We start from the raw sequence: 12,070 nt of genomic DNA on the forward strand, positions 1-12,070 counted from the left end.
AAGGATTAGATTGAGGAAGCTGGGGTTGTTCTCCTTGGAACAAAGGAGATTGAGGGGAGATTTGATAGAGGTGTACAAGATTGTGACAGGTTTAGATAAGGTAGACAAGGAAATGATGTACCCATGAGCTGATCGTACAAAGGCTAGCAGAGAAGGATTTAAGGTTTTGGTCAGGAGATGGATGGGGAGGATGTGAGGAAGAGCTTTCTTTAAGCAGTGATGTGGTAAAGACCTGGAACACTCTGCCCACGAGGGTGGTGGAAGCAAAGACAACAAATGATTCCAACAGGAAATCGGATGGACATTTAAGGAAATAAATGTGCAGGACTACAGGGACAGAACAGCGCAAAGTGACTAACGAATTTGCTATAGAGAGCTGGTATAGACTCAATGGGCCAAATGGTCTCCTTCTCTGCCCTATGATCTAAGCAGCTTCCCTAGTCTCTCCAACCAGCTGCAGTCCCCTCATCCCTGGTGCCATTCTAGTAAATCTCCTCTGACTCTCTCAGAACGTCACATCTTTCCATGAGGCCCCTTTCTCGAGGGGTAGAATTGAAAAGCAGGGAGCTTATGTTCAACTTCTTTAGAACCATGGTTAGGCTACACTGGGAGTCTGTCAACATCTGTTGTGTCCATTTAGAAAAAGGAAATAGAGGCACTGGAGAAGGTGCAACAAAGATTCACAGGGATAACACCAGAACTGAGATCATTTTAACCCTCAGGAAAGGCTGGAGTGTTTTTCTCTAGAAAAGATTGAAGGGTGACCTGATGAAAGTCTTTAAAACTATGAAGGTGTTCAATTATCCAACATAGATTTCATGAGAAACCTCCTTACCAGACAAGTGGTGAGAATGAACTTGCTACCACAAGGAGATGAACAGTGTTATGTATCTGGACCAGACCCCCAAATTTGGTATGATCCAGTTAATGACCAGTAACATTTTATTTAAAGTAGACAAAGTTTGAGATCCCAGGTATTCACCAAGACAATAAATCCACAAGATTCCAGTTTTAAACAAATCAAAATAAACTTTACTATACAAAGTGAGAAACATCAAACAACTTACAATAATTAACAAAATTAACAGACAGACGGTGGTTGAACACACTACACTGCACAATAAATGGCAGGTGCGACCAAGACTGATCCACAGATTTCTCAGCAACCCACCCAGACATCAGTATCCAATCGTGTTAAACCTCTGTCTCCCTCACGAGGGGTTTCCAGTCTTCACTTTCGAAGATCCAGCCCTGAATTCTGGCCAAAAGTCGCTTCGAGTCGGAATGCCTCAACGACGGCTCACTTCCTGATGGTTTAATCTCTTCTAAGGCTGTGTTCCACTGGCTCCCCAAGGCTGCGTTCCAGCCTCATGGGCAGAAGTCCAGCTCTTTAGTCACAACGAACAGAACACCATTACCCCAAAGGGTTACCTTTTCCCCAATGGCCGCAGCATGGAATCAATGACCTTCCACTGCCTTTGTAGCTTTCCAGGGCTTCTCCTGAGCCCTCACTACCTGGAGCCTACCAACAGCAGCACTTTTGTTGCTTGAAGCCTCTTTCTTTCCTGCTCTCCCCGATGGTCTCCTCCTGGTGGCTCCTTCCCTGTGGGTTCTCTCTGGGACGTCTCCCTGAGATTCACCTCTCTAGATTCCCTCCTCTTGATCCCGAGACTCCCTCCCCTTATAGCCCCAACCTGGGTCTCGCGATCCTGATGTCACGGATGGCTGAGCCCTTTAATTAAAAGGCACAAAACTAAAATACAGCGTGCACAGCCTTGTCACGTCTTTTGCATGCCCAGAATTCTTCAGCCTGCCAGGAAATGGAGTCCTCAGCCTCCACCCAGGCTAGAAACATACAAATTAGGAGGAGTAGGCCATTCAACCCCTCGAGCCTGCTCTGCCATTCAATAAGATTATGACTGATCTAATTTTAACCTCAACACATTCCTGCCCGCCCTTGATAACCTTTAACCCCCTTGCTTATCAAGGATCTATCTACCTCTGCCTTAAAAATATTCAAAGACTCTGCTTCCCCCGCCTTTTCAGGAAGAGAGTTCCAAAGATTCACAACCCTTAGAGAAAAAAATTCTCCTCATTTGTCTTAAATGGACGACCCCTTATTTTTAAACAGTGGCCCCTAGTTCTTGGTTCTTCCACAAGAGGAAACACCCTTTCCACATCAACTCTGTCAAGACCCCTCAGGATTTTAAAGATTCCAATCAATTCACTTCTTACTCTTCTAAACTCCAGCAGATATACAAGCCTAAGCTATCCAATCTTTCATCATGAGACAACCTGCCGATTCCTGTTATTAGTCCAGTAAACCACCCCTGTTCTGCTTCTAACGCATTTACATCCTTCCTTAAATAAGGAGACCAATACGGTACACAATACTCCAGATGTGGTCTCACCAGGGTCCCATACAACAAGCATAACCTCTCTACTTTTATACTAAATTCCCCTCACAATAAATGATAATGTTCTATTAGCTTTACTAATTACTTGCTGTACCTGCATACTAGCCTTTTGTGATTCATGCATTAGGACACCCAGGTCCCTCTGCATCTCAGAGCTCTATAATCTCACAATTTAGATAATATGCTCCTCTTGTATTCTTCCTGCCAAAATGGACAATTTCACACTTTCCCACACTATACTCCATTTGCCAGATCTTTGCCCACTCACTTGACCTATCTACATCCCTTGTAGCCTCCTTGTATCTTCTTCACAACTTATTTTTCTATCTGTCTTTGTATTATCTGCAAATTTAGCAACCATTTCTTCGGTCCCTTCATTCAAGTCATACATATAAATTGCAAAAAGTTGAGTACCCAGCACTGATCCCTGTGGCATACCGCTCATTACATCTTGCCAACCAGAAAAAGACCCATTTATGCCTATTCTCCATTTCCTGTTAGCTAGACAATCTTCTGTATCTATGCCAATATCTTACCCTCTACACCATGAGCTTTTATCTTCCACAGTGACCTTTGATATGGCGCCTTATCAAATGCTTTCTGCAAATCTATGGACAGTGTATCCACTGGTTCCCCATTATCCACAGTACATGTGACTCAAAGAACTCCAATAAATTGGTGAAACATGGTTTCCCGTTCACAAAACCATGCTGACTCTGCCTGATTACCCTGAATTTTTCCAAGTGCCCTGCCATAATATTTTTAACAATAGCTTCTAAAGTTTTCCCTTTGACAGATGTAAAGCTAACTGGCCTGCTTTTTGTCTCCCTCCCTTTTTGAACAAAGGAGTTACATTTGCTATTTTCCAATCTAGTGGAACCTGCCCGAAATCTGGGGAATTTTGGAAAATTAAAATCAATTCACGAGCTATCTCACTAGCCATTTCTTTTAAGACCCTAGGATGAAGTCCATCAGGACGGGGGAACTTGTCAGCCCGCAGCTCCAACAATGTACTAAGTACCACTTCCCTGGTGATTGCAATTTTCCTGAGATCTTCTCTCCTTTCCAATTCCTGATTTACAGCTATTTCTGGGATAGTAAGATAAGTTCCCAGTTCTTAACAATAGCACAAACCCACTTAAGGGGTAGCTAGGTACATACACGAGATAGAACAGAAGGATATCCTGATGGGGGTAGAAGAGGGGTGGGTGGAGACTCAAGTGGAACAGAAATACTAACATTGACCAATTGAGCCGACAGGGCTGGCCCTGTACTGTGGAGTTAGTAGAACAGAGACAAACATTTTTATTTTAGACCAACCTGTCGTGATGGGAAAAACACTATTTACTATCCAGGATAAAATAAATGTACTTCATCAGCCCTGCGGATAATTTCAGTGGAAACATGCACTCCCAGGATCCAACTTCATTAACCCACTGAAGGCAAAGCCATGAGACCAGCAAGTCCAGCAAAAAGAAACCCTCTCACGTTCCCACTTCACCAACTGACAGAACAAACATGGCTCAGTTCTGGATGTGATTAACAGCAGCGATGATCACATGTAATCACTTGTGAACTCGCTGGTGTCTCAGCAGGATTGATAATTGAGTAAATCCCTTCTCACACTCAGAACAGGTGAATGGCCTCTCCCCAGTGTGAACTCGCTTGTGTGTCACCAGGTTGGATGACTGCGTGAATCCCTTCCCACACACAGAGCAGATGAATGGCCTCTCCCCGGTGTGAACTCGCTGGTGTCTCCGCAGATGGGATGACACAATGAATCCCTTCCCACACTCAGGACAGATGAACGGCCTCTCCCCTGTGTGAAATCGCTGGTGTGTCACCAGGTTGGATGAATCACTGAATCCCTTCCCACACACAAAGCAAGTGAATGGCCTCTCCCCAGTGTGAACTCGCTGGTGTGTCAGCAAAGTGGATGAATCACTGAATCCCTTCCCACATTCAGAGCAGGTGAGTGACCTCTCCGCAGTGTGAACTCGCTGGTGTGTCAGCAGGTTGGATGACCGAGTGAATCCCTTCCCACACAAAGGGCATATGAACGGCCTCTCCCCAGTGTGAACTCGCTGATGTGTCAGCAGGTTGGATGACCGAGTGAATCCCTTCCCACACTCGGGGCAGGTGAATGACCTCTCCCTGATGTGAATTTGCTGGTGTAGCAGCAGGTGGGAGGAATCAATAAATCCCTTCCCACAGTCAGAGCAAGTGAAAGGCCTCTCCCCAGTGTGAACTCGCTGGTGTGTCAACAGATTAGATGACTGAGAGAATCCCTTCAAACATACAGGGCAGGTGAATGGCTTTTCCCCAGTGTGAACGCGCTGGTGTGTCAGCAGGTTGGATGACCGAGTGAATCCTTTCCCACACTCGGGGCAGGTGAATGGCCTCTCCCTGGTGTGAACTCGCTGGTGTGACAGCAGATGGGATGAAACACTGAATCCCTTCCCACACACAGAGCAGGTGAACGGCCTCTCGCATTCATGAGTTTCCAACTCAGATGGGAACCGGAATCCCTTCCCACAGTCCCTACAATTCCATGGTTTCTCCATGGTGCTGGTGTCCTTGTGTCTCTCCTGGTTCAATGATCAGTTGGAGCCTTGCCCACACATACAACACGTATATGGTCTCTCCCAGCTGTGAATGGTGCAATGATATTTCAGGCTGTGTAACTGGTGAAAGCCTTTTCACAGTCAGTACACTGGAACACTCTCATTCAGGTGTGCTTGTCTCTCGGTGCTTTCTCAGTCAAACCGATGATCAGAATTACTTGAACCAGAAAGAACCATATCTCCTTCTCGATACAAAGGCCGATGATATTCAACTCCCATGAATCAAGCAACTCTCTCAAATCTTGACATGACTATTTTTTTTGAGATTTCTGTCTGCAAATGCTCCTCTTCTAAGATTCTGTAACACATGTCAGGACAGGATAGAAAGTCAGAACAGACAATTCTAATTTCTATGAAACATTCCTTCCTCTCTTGTTCTACAATTGTTGTAAATCACCATTCCACACATACCCTCTCCATTCTCACTCTGCTGTACCTAATATACACCCTCCCAATTTTCCTGGAGGTGCCAATTGATGCTGATTGACAAACCCATGTTCATCACTTCCTCACCAGGCACAGAGACCTGAAAATCTTCATGCAGGTTGCTAGCCATATATATGTATATATAACTGGACTAAAAGTGTGTAATATAAAGTACTGTATCGTTGTTTAGAGATACTGGGGGATGTGAGGAAGAACTGCATTTAGGCAGTGAGTGATCATGACCTTCAATAATCTCAAAAGGAAACTGGATGGGGACTTGACGGAAATAAACTTGCAGGGCTACGGGCATAGAGAGGGGGAAATAGAACTGACTAGATTTCTGCACAGAGAGTCAGCGTGGACCCGAGCTGCTGAATGGACTCCTGTGCCACAGGGCAGAATTTTACACTGATCAGACGGGCGCGTGCCTGACCCAATTGAGTGTAAAATAGCACGAGATGATGTCGGATTAGACATCATCTTTATCCCATGCTTGCACGATATTTTGGTTGGTGGGCACGCACGTGTGTCAGAGCCGCACCCACCATCAATTAACAGGCCAGTTAAGGCAATTGAAAAGGCAACTGAAATTGATTTCTCGTTGCCCGTGCAATTTCATGCTCGTCGCACGGGAAAAACAGGCAGGCGGACAACCGACAATTTGCAAAACCTCATTCAAGGGCAGGATAAAAAAGTTCAGCAGCATTGCCAGTGTGAGTAGCGAGGGGATTGGGAGATAGTTTGCTGCTGGCTGCTTATTGGTACTTAGCAGCTTCATCTCTGTTCAAGGCTTCATTCTTAGTGTTTCCAGGCTTCATTTCAGGACTCATTGATGGCTCCAAGACACCCAGAGCATTTGGGCTGTCTGGACCCTTCCAGGTATCAGAGAGCCTTCCTGTTAATGAAAATTTGGTCTCCGCTGGAGGCACCTCCTCTGGGAGGAAGAGGGGGGCAGAAGGGAGAGAGGCCAGGTGTCCCAGTGCAGCTTCCAGGAGAGCGACCTGTGGGAGGAAAGGTGCAGGCATAAGAGGCACAGGGCCAGCAGGTAGTCCAAGGCATAGGGGCCACAGAAGATGGCACTACCCTGCTGCTAGGGTTTACAGGCGGCGATGCAGCCACCTCAATGTGTCCGAGATGCAATGCCGGAGGAGGCTCCACCTCTCAAGGGAGACACTGGCCTCCATTTGTCAGATGATTGGGCCTGAGATCACCCCCAACTGTGTGGGTAGTGTAAAGAACATATCCTTTTATTTTTCTCTATTTCTGTTGGACTGTGGATTTAAAACTACAATGGCTGCATTTTGAAAGACATATCTACAGGAACAGGATGAGAGATGTATACAATGTTGCTGTCCTGGAACAGAGTGTGCCTTATAAGACTGGATGATGCCAGAAAGGAGCCCTGGACCAAGGGAGCTGCCTGACAACAGTGTTTTAATTGACAAGGTGACCAGGGTTTGTGTGGTAGCAGTGCAGCTGAAAGCTCCTGGCCTGCAAATAGACAACATTTATAATCTCTTTTCCTCATATCTCTATAACCTGCTCTCTCTCTTTGAGGAAACCCCTGTAAAATGGAAAAGGAAAAACCACTGTTACATTGAAATGCAAGTTCTCAACCAGTGAACTAAAGACTGAAAGTGCTGGAAGACCACCTCACGTCATCAACAAAGAACTGAAAGGAATTCGGAAGACATCGATCAAAATCAACCCATCGAATCCTGTACCCTGGATTGGTGCTGTTGAACTGTTTTATCCCACCTTTCAAATCCATGATTTGTGTATCTTATCTATCTTGTGTGTGTGGGTGTGTGTAGGAATTTAAGAAGGGGATAGAGTTTAAGTTGGGAGTGTTAGAAGTTAGCAGTTCATATTTCTTTCTTTTACACTAGTTAAAGACAAGTTGTTCAATAAACAGATATTTACTTATTAAGTTTACAAACTCGGTGCTCATATTCTGTTAATTCAGGTTAAGCAGTTAGGTAGAATTGGGGCAATCTGGTGGTTTGGTCAAACTTTTCTAATTTCTTGCTGCTCAGGGAACAGTGGGGCTTGATATTACAACGCATTCTCCCCAGTGAGACGTTTCAGTGGCTCTGAAGGTCATGGTGGCCCACAACTTATATGCATTCAGCTCTTTCCAGAGGTCAATATGTGGAGTCTCCCAATCAGCTGTCCATAGTCGCATGAAGCTGGTGACAGAAGCTCTGTTATTGACTTTCATTCATTTCTGTATGGACGAGGCCAGCCAGGCTGAATGAGCCAGAGGCTTTGCAGTGATTGCTGGGTTGCCCCGCATCCAGGATGCAATCAACTGCACACATGTTGCCGTCAAGGCGCTAGCCGGTCAGCCGGGTGCCTTCGTCAACAGGAAGGGATTCCACTCCCTGAACGTACAGGTAGTGTGTGACCTTAGGGTGCAAATTCTGCAAGTCTGTGCAAGATATCCTGGCAGCTCCAATGTCCTGACACACTCCCAGGTACCGAGGCTCTGCAGTGTTCCAACCCGGCTGGACAGGTGGCCGCTGGGTGACAAGGGCTATCCGTTGAAAAGGTGGCTTATGAGGCCTCTCCGCCACCCAAGAACAGAGGCAGAGCAGCATTATAATAGGAGACATGCCTCCACAAGGGGGATGATAGAGAGAAGATGCCCTTGCGAAGCCTGGACCATTCAGGGGGAGCACTACAATACCCTCCCAGAGCGAGTGTCACTGATTGTGGATAGCGCAGCATGCAACCACTATCTGGCAAGGGGGGACCCACTGAAGGAAGAGAATCTTGATGCATGTCCACAGGCCACAGTGGATGGGTCAAGTAGTGAATCAGAAGAGGAGAATGGTGAGGAAAACACTGAGGACGTGGAGGCAGGCCCCTGTAACCTCCAGGGAGCGAGGGACACCAAGGATGCCTTAATTAAACGCTCCTTCAGCTAGGCTGCCAAATAACCAATCTCACCTCATGCCAGGGCTGCCACCTCCATACCGCATGTCTGAAATGACCCTTTCCATTGAACCCAAAGTCCACTCAGTGCCTGCGCAATAAAGTCTAGAGCCACCCACTTCCAGCATTACCTACTGGCGTACCTTGCACCACATTACATAAAAAAGGTGAAGCAAAGTCAGACCATTAATGGCAAAAACAAAATTACCTCATTTTTACATTTTACCACCCACCCACCCTAGAACGTGCTGGCAGTGGCATTGGAGGCAGCCTGCTGACTCTAGTGTCTTGATACCTTTCATGACCTTGGCAGTCGTCCTCTGGCAGTGGAGTCTGTGCTGGCCCCGCCTGGGAGGAAGCGGCCAGTGCCACAGCTGGCATCTCCCCAGTGGCCGCAGCCTCATCAGATGCCACGGTCACTGGCGGAGGGGCGGAGGAGCTGCTGCCATCATCCAGAGTGCCCTGAGAGGAGCCCGCAGAGATGACAAGCAGCTTGTGCGCCATGAGGTCGCTCTGGACATCCCTGCTTGCCTTTGATGGATAGGCATCTAGCTGGGATACTAGGTGCCCCATCCATCTCCAACACTGACACTGGTCACCTGAGGTCAGTGCCTGTGTGAGGGCTTGCAGGTCCAAGCGCAACCCTTGATTCTATCCCTGGAGCTGCCTCCCCATGAGAATCACCACTCTCTCAATGGCTATGAGGGTGAACGCAGTGCTGATGCTCTGCATGGACTCCTCCATAACAGAGAACATGGCACGCATACCATCATGGATCTCCGCCAGATGCTCCCGCACATCTCGCTGGACATCCAGCACCTGCCACCTAATGGGCAATTGCAGAGGCCCATTGTCTGCCTTCGACTTGCATCTGAACAATTGCTTGAACTGAACAAGACATTTGTCTGTTAGATTCAACATCGCTGCTGGGTTGATTACTTCCGAGCATATCGTGCTGTCGCTTCATGTTGAATCAGGAACATTTCACACTCTGTACTAGCATAATCAATTTCCTTCAAAGAAACTGCAGCTCTCGACAGCATATCGGCAATGTTCATCTGCTTCCCTTGCTTGTACTTCACTTCCAAATTATATCTCTGCAAACAAAGTAAGATCCTTTGTAAACACTTTGGAGCAGAGAGAAGCACTTTGAGAAAGATGCTTTGAAATGCCTTGTGGTCAGACTATACCATCACATTCTCTCTCTCTCAAACAGGTACTAGTTGAAATGCTTACAAGCAAAGACAATAGCTAGGCACTCTTTCTCAATCTGTGCATAGTGTCATTCAGTTTGCGTTAATGCTGTGGATACAAACATAACTGGTTGTCTTTGTTGCATGAGGGTTGCTCCAAGTCCTGAAACATCATCCTGGTCTCCAGCAGCCCTCCGACTGTCGGTGCCCTGGGCACTCTCTGCCTCCGGCTGCTCCTCAAGTGGGTGTGGTTCCCTCACCACGGTGCACTGACATTCTAGCCATTGATCTAATGCCCACCGAGGTGCTGGTATCTGCACCGGTGCCTGGTTCAGAAAGTAGGTGGGACGCAGATGCATATGTGGAGCCTGGCAGTCCTCTGGCATCAGGGGTGGCTCTTTGGGGTCCTGCGATTGGCTGTGCGGTGGCAAATCTAAGGGAGAACAATGACATGTCATTAGTTTAAGTCATCACACTGCCACTGTGCATGCCAGGCACCCTGGTGAGACAATGGAGATCTGCATCATGGTGCCATCGCCTTTCAATGGTCAATGGGGAATCCAGTTTTGGGGCTCTCATCAATGATACTACACAAGAATGTTTGCACCATCTGAAACTCTCACTTCTGTGCACTGCACACTTACCTTCATCTGACACCCCAGCCTCTCCATGGCTAATTGACAGAGGTCTGTGCCAGCTCTCCAGCTCCAGGGTGTCCTGCTCATACCTTGTACAGATTGGGAGGTTTGGGAGCCTCAGCCAGTCTATGACCTTTCAATGTTGTTATGGGCTGTCTTCTCCTGAAAGGGCAGAGGAGCGTGGATTAGTCCACTCTCTGCCTGCAGCACCATTGCAGCCTAGCCAATCACCCTAGAGGAGCACCTTGCAGGGAACATCCGTGTTGTGGCCTTCGAGTGGCAAGGCACTCAGTCCAAGCAGTCAGGTCTCACCCTTATGGTCAGTCATGCCGTCATTGATGGTTGACACTCAGACTCTAACCCTGAGCGTCACGGGGGACGGCAAGCCCTTAACGCTTCAACACACTGATCCATGATAACAGTACTCATCCTTCCTGAGCGCATCAGTCATTAAACCTCTTGTGGCACTGGACTCAGGTGCACCGCACAACATCATGGCTGCTGACCACTGCATCTACCTCCTCCCAAGTTCTTTTTGTTAGGTGTGGTGGCCTCCTCCTGCCATCCCTAGGGACAAGGGTGTCCTTCCTGGCAGCCACCTCCTCCAGGAGGTGCCTGCAAGGCATTCATCTGAAAACCAAGGAGGAGGGGGGCATGAGTGCCCACCCAACCTGCCTTCCCACCTGGCATCTGCAGTCACATTTGATGCCATAGCTTCCTGGTTACAATGCTGAAAATGTGTTAGTAGCTAGCAGCCTTCTAGGGGCTCCTGTGCCGTTTTTAAACCGGCTGCCTGGTCACCATTGGGCGCAGAGGCCAACAGCCTCCCACCCCTGCCTGGGCCTTCCGGCCATTGGGGAGCCATATTTCACACTAACTGGGCCTGAATTGGCCCTCCAGTGCAAAATTGTAGTCGTGGGCCGATTGCAGGCAGTGGTCCGTTTCCCAGCTAATCCCAGGCCCACCAATTGCGCCCGCATGCCTTCTTGAAATTCTGCCCGTAAAGGCTCTATGGCTATAGATATATAACGTAGCTGCAGTACTATATTACATGACTAGCAATAATAAATGAGCTTTATTACAGAACCATAAATAATATAACTAATATGACAACACTAGACACATATCTATGTCCTATATTATTATAAAGTCCCATTACATGTCTGCCACCCTCTGGGGATAACCTCCCCTTTAATTGTGAACATTAGGAAAGTGACCATCCTTTTTGCCAGACAAATAAATATGCCAAGCTGAGGGAGTAAAGGATGTCAATGCCTTTAGGAAAGAAAGAGCTGTGCCAACCTTTCCAGAGTCTGTACACACCCGGGATTCACTTACTTTTCTTTCAGTTCCTGCAAGTCAACAATGCAAACCGAGAATTGGAAAAGCAATAGGAGTGAGGGGGAAGTGTTTTACTCACAGATGTTGGACAGAAGAGGAAGTTTTTATTTTGTGTCATGCTGAATCTTCATGCAAGGAGGGAGGAACAGCACCAGCTTCGCTGGACAATAATAAGCAGCGAACAAGCTCATTATCTGAAAGAGGGTGTTGGGCAATGCGGAAACTTAGTGGAGCAAAACGCGCTATCTGATTGGTTGGAGCATCAGCGTCTTTTCGGTCTTCCAGTCTTTCCCATTGGCCAATGCGCCGCGTGACGACTGAAGGAGCGGAAATCTAGTCCACGTGGTGGGAAAGACTGACCAACAGGCGCGCCAAGCCGATGGGAAAAGCGGATCAGCCAATCAAAGTACAGGCGTTGTGATGTTGTCGCCTCGCCCCGCACATACGAAGGTCGCGTCCCCCTATGCACATGCGCACATTCCACTTATTTTGCC

The 12,070-nt window shown here is 47.5% G+C and overlaps 1 protein-coding gene across 4 annotated transcripts; it reads right to left on the bottom strand.

The window, feature by feature from the left end:
- Nucleotides 1–3,401: 3,401 nt before the first annotated feature.
- On the bottom strand, nt 3,402–11,795 carry LOC121284576 (zinc finger protein 432-like). 4 transcript variants are annotated; one of them, XM_041200045.1, is made up of 3 exons: nt 11,656–11,795; nt 9,726–10,030; nt 3,402–5,339 (listed from the first exon to the last, which is right to left on the bottom strand). In XM_041200045.1, exon 3 carries the CDS (start codon nt 4,979–4,981, stop codon nt 3,983–3,985), a length of 999 nt encoding a protein of 332 aa, XP_041055979.1. In that variant the 5' UTR covers nt 4,982–5,339; nt 9,726–10,030; nt 11,656–11,795; the 3' UTR covers nt 3,402–3,982. The 4 variants fall into 4 exon arrangements, with proteins under 4 accessions (XP_041055979.1, XP_041055978.1, XP_041055977.1 ...); XM_041200044.1 differs by having other exon boundaries at nt 9,721–10,030; XM_041200043.1 differs by having other exon boundaries at nt 9,641–10,030.
- Nucleotides 11,796–12,070: the final 275 nt, after the last annotated feature.

This window comes from Carcharodon carcharias, chromosome 12 (assembly GCF_017639515.1).
Source record: "Carcharodon carcharias isolate sCarCar2 chromosome 12, sCarCar2.pri, whole genome shotgun sequence".
In the NCBI taxonomy this organism is placed as follows: Eukaryota; Metazoa; Chordata; class Chondrichthyes; order Lamniformes; family Lamnidae; genus Carcharodon; species Carcharodon carcharias.